Source organism: Conger conger, chromosome 17 (genome assembly GCF_963514075.1).
Source record: "Conger conger chromosome 17, fConCon1.1, whole genome shotgun sequence".
NCBI lineage: Eukaryota > Metazoa > Chordata > Actinopteri > Anguilliformes > Congridae > Conger > Conger conger.
In genome coordinates, this window is record NC_083776.1 from 33,033,960 (window position 1) to 33,044,119 (window position 10,160).

The window sequence follows — 10,160 nt, forward strand, 5'->3', positions numbered from 1 at the left end:
AGATGTCACTCTGTCCTTCAGGGAGTTTGGCTAAAATAAAAAACATTTTCCTCACTCCTTCCTCGTGAGCAGCTTGTCTGCAGAAGGAAAAGAGCTTACAGTAACAGCTGACGGTGATCAAAGAAGGTAATGAGCTAGAGAAAAATACAACTGCCCATATAATAATACACTTTATTTAAGCAGCTCTTTCAGTACAGGCCGTCTAAAGGGCTTCGGAAATAAGACAAAATAAAATAATACAGAAAAGCAAAATATACACAGATATACACAGTGTTTTTATCCAGATTTGAACTGCTGCTGCACTTCGATATACAATGCTCCAACTAGAATACCCGACAGAACTTGCAACTTTCTGTAAAGAAAAACCTTAATATATATTAGAGATATTTTTAATATGTAAACAAAAGGATTTATATAAATATCTGATAAGTTGATTGATACGCTGTGGTTTCCCTTACATTGTTCAATATCAGCCACCATGAACTTATGACCCTTCTGTGTGCTCTGTGGGGCAGCCCAGTCAAGTGTCTCTGTCTTGAATAGCATATGCTAACAATACCGTGAATCAAAACATTTAACATTGGAACATTTAACACGGCGGCGAAACCTCACATTATTTGACAGAATACAAAATATGCACGTGAAGGAAGAAAAACACAACCTCGGTGATCTGTCTGCGTAGTTTTCTTTTCAGAATGTACAGCGCTTATGGAGGAACATTCATAGGAAAAGTTTCCCGGGTTGTATACCTTGCGTTGGGTTGTAATGAGAGTTTTATATGGACTGTAAATGAAAGGTGCTAAGGCAGCTTGGCCGTAATAACCCAGGGCTCCAGTGGACCCCCTACGCATAGCAGAGGGGGAGAGGTGCCCCCCTCCCATCCCGGACTCCCTGTTGTGACCACAGATGGTGTGGGAGGATGCCATGGCAACAGTCACATTCTAATGTAGGACCACTGGCCCGGACTCCAGCTCTCACACATCCTGCTCGCAATGACCCCCCCAGCGATGTCATCACCCACACCACTAACCCCCAGTGAGGTCATCGTCTACTCCTCCCACCCGTGACGATGTCATCATCCCCCTCAGTGATGTCATCATTACTATACATTCACACAGCAGGTACTTTTACAGACCTGCAGAATAAAGACATCCTGTCAGGTTTGATTGGAGATTGATTGGAGGTGAATGGAAAATGGTACATGGCTCGCATTTACAGTAAATAGACATTACACCATTAATGTCTCTCATTTAACCATTCTTACACACACCCTAACACACCAACAGCGAAAGGCTGCCAGATGACCGCTCTTACCTCCTGAACGCCCTGTCTCCCCCAGGTATGGTGAAGTTGTTCCAATCTTTGTCCTGGAAGCTAGCACTTAGGTTTTAGAACAGATGCAAGTTGTAACAGGTAGCCAGTGAAGTTAGATGAAGAGAGTTGTGACACTCTTAGGGAGGTCAGAGGTTGTGCTGCTACATTTTGGGAGCAGTGAGAATGGAGAGTCAGATGGAGGAAAGGAAAGTTCACCAGCATGGAAGTACTATGAGATAAAGTAGAGAGAGCTAACAGAACCAAGAGATGGCAAATAAAAGAATAAATAGAGTTCAGAGCCTTGTGGGACACTCAAAGGGAGGCTATGGGAGAGAAGCCACCATCCCTGGAAGCCCTAAGGCATTTAATCATCTGTGTAAGAGCTGTGAGAGTCTGACTGTGCCCAGGGTGGTGGGGAGGAGCAGGAGATCTGGGGCAGATACAGGTATACAGATGGGACAGGTATAATGGTCATGTAGACACAGCTACAGACAGGAGGAGATACAAGTATAGAGAGGGCAGATACAGCGTGGTACGAGTGGTTCTTTATGCTTTGCAATATTTTCTTACAGTTGTAATGAAAAGCATAAAATATGAATTCCATCCACAGATTTACCTATTCATTATTCCCAGTCTGTATGTACATTGTTTGGCCCGCACTCTCTGAAACAAACATATGAAAAGTGCCTGAAAATGTACTCATTTGTACCCAATAGGAATACTACTGTACTTTCAAGGCACATTTGGAGAATTTCACCCCTCACGAACACGTGCCTCCACTCTCACCTTTCTGAGAGCGCGTGATAGTAGCTTTGCAGAATTGCCATTGATTTGGTGGTTAAACAACAGGCGTGTTTCTCTTCTATCAACTTAAGTCTTATTAGTGGTACACAGCCATATGCTGTATATACACTTAAACAAGGTATCCTACATATGAATAATGCACATTTACATATACGGTATTGTTGCTGATGTACTGTCCTGTATGTAGTGTGTATTGCTCATATGCTGTATCAGTAGTAAAGTAGCGGTCTGCAGTAATTACAGAGAGGCACAGAGATCTGCTGTTCATACACGGTCCGATCGGGTTGGGCTGGTCGGTCACAGCTCCCCTCTCTGCTCTTTAGAGCAATTAGTGTGACTCCCTGCTGCTCCCTGTCAGACCTCCTAGGCCAGGAGCCCCAGTACGGCACGGACACCTCCTCCAACCGACCCTGACTGGCCGCGTCGGCCCGGCTGGGGACACGGTGCCGAGGGCAGCCTGTCTGTGCGCACCCCCCCAAAGACACGCGTGCTGCCATGCTCCACGCCGTGTCTCCCAGCAACGGCCTCTCCTGCCTTTAATCAGTTGGTCAGGCGTCGGTGTGGAGCTCGTGCCCAGCCCAGCGCGAGGGCAGCCGGCCTGGCGGACCTGCTTCAGGGGGGCAGGGGTGTGAGACAACAGAGAGGCGGTCATGCCACTGCAGGGCCAAAGCCTGGTCATGTGTGTGCCCTCTCCTACACACACACACACACTCACACACACATACACATACACATACACATACACATACACATACACATACACATACACATACACATACACACACACACACACTCACACACACCTGCACACACACATATACACATACACATACACATACACATACACATACACATACACACACACTCACAGACACACACACACACACACATACACATACACATACACATACACATACACATACACACACATATACACACATACACACACACACACTCACACACACCTGCACACACACACACTCACACACACCTGCACACATACACATACACACACACACACTCACACACACCTGCACACACACATATACACACATACACATGCACATACACACACACACACACACACTCACACACACATACACACACGCACACAGTTATTGTGGGCATGTGAATAGCGGTGTGTGTGTTGATGGGGACAGGGGTGTGCAACAGCAGCAGGATGGCTATGCTGTTCAGGGGTTTGGTATAATTGAGAGACATGGAGCTGCTAATGCAGACCCACCACCAGGTCTCCCCAACACACACACACACACACACACACACACACATACACAGGTACCTACTTCAGCCCAACCAGCATATCAGATAATCAATACCTTGGGCCAATATTTGTATCTTTGGAGCACATCAGTATCATGGCTGGTGTACAGGACCGACAGGCATTCCTAGGACAATCGATGTCGTTTTTTTGCCTCTGCTGATCTCATCGTGACTCCACTACCCTCCTCTCTCCCACCCCCAAACCCCTTCTCTCATTCTTCCCTGGGGAATGAACAATGCAAGTTTGAATCACAGTTTGACAGGGGAGTGAACGTCACATTAGTGTGGGTTTGTTTCGTTGATTTCAAGTCTCCATATCACAAGGGGGCGATTGACAAAATACCCAACTCTTGATGGTACAGTGGCAGATAGATACAACCCTTCAAAGAATGAATGCTGCTCTTATATGTCTTTTGTGCAACCAAAGTAGCAGGCTATATAGAAGTTTGCTGTAGATAGCTAAATAGCCAGCAGCTGGCTCAATTTGAGAACTCATAGAATCTGCTCATTAGCAAGCTAGCAGCACAAGATAGTAGAGTAAGCAAGTGGAGCACTGGAGGCAATATTACATTAGCGTGCCTACTGGCAGAAACAGCCAGCAGTTCACTGTGCTTTCTGCCCACCAGGTTTCCTGCGGCTTGTTGGCCCATTCAGAGTGTTATCAGATAGATGGCAGCTCACTTACTACTTGTTTATCACAGATTATAGTCGACTGCTTGTTTTCCTTTGTTTATAGCTGCATTTCTAAACAAATTATTACTTTTGTGAAAATAGTTTTTAGCACATAGGGAACATCTGTGAGGACAAGAAGAGCTCTCTGATAGGTGCAAATGCAGAGCAGCTTGGCTTCTGATTTCATAATGTGCCACTAATTGACTGACAGTATTGATGGTCACAAATTGATTGATGTTCAACACACTGATGTTTACTTATGTCACAGTGTTCAATGTAAAATTGGTTGATGTGGTTTTAATAATGTCAATTATGTCAATAACAAAGCAGCCTTTGTTGAAAATAATCTCAGTGTACAATCCACACAGAAAATTTCAAGCCAGGTATTCTGGACAAATTTCTGAACAATAAAAAAAAAAAAAAAAAATCCCAGGTGTGTGTACCATTGAAAATGCTTGATTTCGGTCCCGTTTTTTCATTTAAAAAATCTGACCAACCTATAGCTAGATAATGGCTAGCTAGCAAAATATCTTTTAAAATGTGCTGTTATATGAACTTGAAACTTGACTTTCAGGTTGTCACTATAGCACAGTTTGTTTAACCATTATTAACTCTCAAAGGTAGTCTGAGAGACGCCAACTGAAGTTTGCTCTTAATGGTAGCTAGCTAACTGTAGCCCAACTGTTAACTAAAGTAACTAACTAAACAAAATAAAATTTGTGTAACTTTCATGCACTACTTTGCCACAACACAAACATTTATTGCGATATTACTGCTTACAGAGTTAACAGAGGCAGTGACATACAGCAAGTGGGCTGCTAAAAGTGGATGGTGTCTTGAAATATTTCAGGCCTTATACAGGCCTTGTGCAGCATAACAGATAAAGAACAGTAACAATTAGGTTGTGTGGTGGAGTCACAGGTAAAAAGGGTATTGCATAAGAAATGCCAGAAGTTCCCAATCTGCGCCACTCTGATTTTTAACACGCAAATGGACATAATTATGTATTTATTTACTGAATTTATTAATGTAATTGCTGTGCAAACACAATTTTTAAATGGAGACGTGTCACTAATTTTGCATCAATATCACTAGCACGATCTTCCCAGCCAGGTGTCTGGATGGGTAAAGAGTACCTGCAGTATCTTCAACAGGAGTAAGACTATGGGCTAAAAGCTGTGAAATATGTGTGCCTACTGTGGCCAAAAATGAATGTTCAAGCATGATATGAAGATTATATTTGAATGTTTCTTCAGAGCATAGCCTTTTAAAGAAACTGATGGAAATAATTAAAGAGGATTGACACTTCATAATGGTTATTTAATGTCACAGATTAATTTTGTGTTTATTTTTACTTGTTGATATGCAGTCTGCCTTTAATGTTCCACTTTTCAAATGCCCCGCAAACAGCTTGTGCCAAATTTCATATCAACACATTTTTTATGTCTCTGCTCTTTTGAATGTTATTTTGAATGTTTGAATGTCATCTGGCCCAGCATATTTGTGATATTTATTCCACTGGAACATTTATGAGGTAAACTTTAAAATAGTGATCTCTGCATTTGTAGTAATCTGGGCATTGTCATTTGTCAATAAGTATGGGAGTTAATGCTAGGGTGATTTATATGTTAGTTAGAGAAAGGGAGAGAGAGAGAAAAAAGGAAAAACTGCAAAGTGACACTCTTTGGGGCAAGAAGCCATTCAGATTTGGAGCAACAACAAAGAAATAACATCCTGGGAACACCTTATCCCAAAATAAATCAGTAAGTATTTGGTTTGATTTTTTAAGTCAATACATGCCGTTTAAAGGCACAACTCTAAGCGAATCTATTTTATAGTTAAGTGAAAAGGCTGCTGTTCACTGTAATACCACCAGACAAATTCATAGCTGTAGCATTGATTACGAGCAAACAAAGCTAGATAGTATTAACCAGCTGCAAGGTTGTTTGCTTTAGCTAGTGTAAAAAGACAAACAAAAACATACATACATACATAAATACATACATACATACATACATAAAAATAACTGCTACAAATGTCATTGTCTTCTATTTAATGTTGCTTTGTTTTAATCAGTGGCAAACATTATAAAGAAATCAAATTATATTGTTATTTGAATTTACATAGCTTAATGACAAAATAATTCATATTTCTAAATGTTTCTCTGACTGATCTCTCATTTGCCATTGCTGCTTATAATTAACAGTGGCGGAGACACTGGGTCTTGATGTTGCAAATGTAAATAACACCAACTTTGATGAAGTTGATCAAATATATCAATATAACTTTGAGAAAATATACATTTAAATGTTCTATATATACTATGAAGTCTGTAAAAATCGAATGGAAATGAAAGGTGCCCCAGAATGGGAGACATCTTACCCCAATAGGGACAAGAAGTCCCTTTACATGATTTTATCTTTTTTTGTGCTGTAACAACACAGTTGCTCACTGTTATAATGTAGTTGTTCTCAAAGCATATTGGTTGAAGCATAAACATTACACAAATAGTAAATGGCTATGACCAAATTTAGCCATAAATCAACATTGTTCTTACCCCAGCTGAGCTTATTAATTGGTCTAGCCTGGGTAATGTCTGGGTGGACAGCTTAAATTGTTTATATTCCTAATCTTATTAATAAAACACTGTGATTGACTGTATTTATGCACAACTTGTGTTAATATGCTTATAATGCTACTGCTACTAATCTACAGCATACTGCTGGTCATACTTCTATTACAAGCCTATTACAATATTATACAAATGCTATTGTACAATACTATTAGGGCAACTACTACCACCACCACAACTACCACTAGCTACTGCTACGACTACTATTACTACTACTACTACTACTACTACTACTACTACTACTAATAATAATAATAATAATAATAATAATAATAATAATGCGTCTTAATTCACACATTTTTCCGGTATATATTATATATATATATATATATATATATATATATATATATATATATATATATATATATATATATAAGGTCCATTTGCTTTATTTTACCCAAAGGCCTTTTGTCTTCGTTAGAAAACGTGTGCATCGTGACAGATGTCAATGCCAATTAAGTGACATGTTGTCGAGAACCTCTATCAAAAGCTCCCTCATTAAATTCTGATTTATTGCCAAATAAGTTAAAGGAAATTCATCCCGTTCGCAGTTCGTATCCGGTGCGCCATCCGTCGCGGAGAGAGGAGTGGTGTGTGTGTGTGTGTGTGTGTGTGTGTGTGTGTGTGTGTGTGTGTGTGCGTCGTGGATGAGGGGTGGAGGGTGGGGTGGGTTGTAGGCAGGGAGGGGGTGGTCGAAGGAGAGATAGACAATACGATCCCACAAAATTACCTCGTTCCTCCGTCACTCCGTCAGTGGTTTATTAGGAGCCGTCGACTAATCTCATCTCTTGTGCTACCGTCAACTTGGCTTGACAACGCTGGGAAGAGAGGGGGAAAGAGGGGACTGGGATTTGCTATCTGCTGTTCCATCAGAGTGTAGCTCTTGGTGAGCTCGATATAAGAGGGATTTTATTCACATCACCATCTCCCACAAGACGACTGGAGAAATCTCTGCACGAGCTCCTCGATCCTATCTGCACACGATCTATTGTTTTCTTACTGGGGGTCACGAGGCACCAGTGTCACAAGATTTTATCATCGAATAGCATTAACTGCACTGCTTTCTCCTTATTTATTTACGTATTTGTTTATATTTACTTATGCACGGCAATGTAGCCTATCTATCTTGAAACTCTAAAGAGAGAAAAAAAAACTCGATGCAGTAGATTTTTAAACACAAATTGCAATTCAGTTTAAAATTTGAGAAACGAACCAGTTGCTTTGAATAATTTATGTTGTTACAGTATCATACTGGCGTCTGAGGGAAATTGCTTTCATAATTTGAATAAATGAATGCACACGACGAACAGGATTGGAGAGGAGAATGTTTTTTGTAAAATAAACCAAAGAGAGGTTCGTTTGTGGTGAGGGCTGTCGTGCACATAACTCTTCAAAAGGACATCGAGCACCGACAGCGCAAGTTTATTGACACCACACGGTAAGTTTAAAAAATTTGCCTGATAACAAAACATTGCACATTTTTTTTTTGTGACATGTTATTTTAAATACTTGTGCATTTGTTTTTACCGATGCCATTTTGTCTTCTTCAAATATTACACTGTTAATAACGTAAAATAATAGCATAACATTTACTCAAATTTAAAAATCTATATTCAAGAACAATAATTGAAATGCATTCTAATATTTATGCTGATGCATGGAATTCTAAGAGAAGCGAGCTGTCTTATTATATTTAATTTCGGAAAGCTGTGTTTGCATGAAATCGAAAACATAAGCCAGTTTAAAGGCCAGTATTTTTTCCTATAGTGCAACAGATTGATGCTAACGCTTCTTAGTGTTCTCTCTAGCTGCATATTTTAGTGGCGCGCCTCGTGCCACGGTGTCAGACTGTGAGATAACTAGATTTGGTTAGAGTGACAGATGGTCAACTGTGAAGATGAATTCCAAATTCTGACAATGCCTTACCCCATTTCAATTTCGATCACTAGTTATTTAACGTAACCCATGTCACTCTCTGTCCTCTTGGATAATAGTAAAGGGCTGGACAATAGAATGTGGTAAAAAATAAATAAATAAATAAAAAAGCCCGATACATTATTATAAGGGCAGCAATGCTATAAGTATGCATACCGTGTGTAACTGATGTGAAAATATATTGTTGATAACCAAACAAATTCAGAAAGGAAGTCCAAACAATATGAGAAAACTAGCCCGCAACGATGCAATTTTGTTTTAACCTTATTGATACCCAGTGAAAAACAGTAGGCAATAGCATACCTTATAGGCTACTTTAATTATAGCTAAGGTATGCTGAAGTACACTAAAATTGACTGAAACTATATTTTTCTACATGTTGTATATTCTATTGCAATTCCCATTTTCAGTCTGCACTCCAGTTCATTTATTAAAAATTTTTTGGGGGATATTCTAAAATGCTCTTCTTTATTGACTTATTTGTGGTACATTGCCTACTCCTACGTATAATACTGTGCCGTTACGTAAACGAGAATTATGAACTAGTTATTCATATCTTGAATTGAACACTTATTAATTACAATACATTCTTAGAAAATATTTGTAGATATTGTGGTGTAGTGCTCAATGCGAAATTGAATGGGCTGCTGACGATAGTAACGGGGAGCTACATCTTAAAAACATTTAATTTCGAAACTTTTGGCCAGTTTAGGAAAACTTGGGATCGGCCCATGTACATGGGAATCGCTTCTTCCTCAGCGTTTTGCAGGGTGAAGTAATAGTTGTGTCTGTGTTTCCGTTTCAGCTCTTTCCATTTAATATTGAAGCCCCATTAAAAAAAAACTGAAAATGATGCTAAGTCCAGACCAACCTGACTCCGATCTCCCGTGGGGGCAGTCCGACGCTGAATCGGTACTGAATGACATGAAAATTGGCTGCGTCTCCGACGAGCCGATGGAAGGCGAGGGGAAGACGCGCAGTCTTGCGCCACAGGCTCTCAGCAGGGAGGAGAAGCGAAGGAGACGGCGCGCAACCGCCAAGTACCGCTCTGCCCACGCCACCCGCGAGCGCATCCGAGTCGAGGCATTCAACGTGGCTTTCGCTGAACTGAGAAAGCTGCTGCCAACTTTGCCACCGGACAAGAAGCTATCCAAGATCGAAATACTCAGGCTTGCGATTTGCTATATCTCATATCTAAATCACGTATTGGACGTTTAGAGAACGGACTTAACTGACTCTTTTTTTTCTTTAAGGGGAAACATGAGAACAAATTCCCTTTTCTAAAAGTGAAAAGGGGTCATTGGGATGGCCAGAAGAATCATAGTGATGCTAATATTAATGCCTGTAATCAGAAATTGGGCTTCCACAAAGGAATATGGTGGAAGTCTAAGAGAACTTGGAACCTACCATTAGGCAAGAAAATTAGCTAAACTATATTCAAATAAAAATGAACAAAATAAAAATGATGTCTGTGAGCGTAGCCTTGACTTCGCCCTTCTTCTGCCCCAAACAGCCGCTAAAC

At 40.4% G+C, this 10,160-nt stretch overlaps 1 protein-coding gene across 1 annotated transcript; it reads left to right on the forward strand.

Annotated features, from left to right (window-relative positions):
* The first annotated feature begins 9,487 nt into the window (after window positions 1-9,487).
* On the forward strand, window positions 9,488-9,856 carry LOC133116196 (helix-loop-helix protein 2-like). The gene has a single exon (XM_061225511.1). The coding sequence runs from the start codon at window positions 9,488-9,490 to the stop codon at window positions 9,854-9,856; it is 369 nt and encodes a 122-aa protein (XP_061081495.1).
* The last annotated feature ends 304 nt before the right edge of the window (window positions 9,857-10,160 follow it).

Coding starts and splice junctions, on each gene's coding strand:
- LOC133116196 (XM_061225511.1), top strand. CDS start 9,488: ATGATGCTAAGTCCAGACCAACCTGACTCCGATCTCCCGTGGGGGCAG.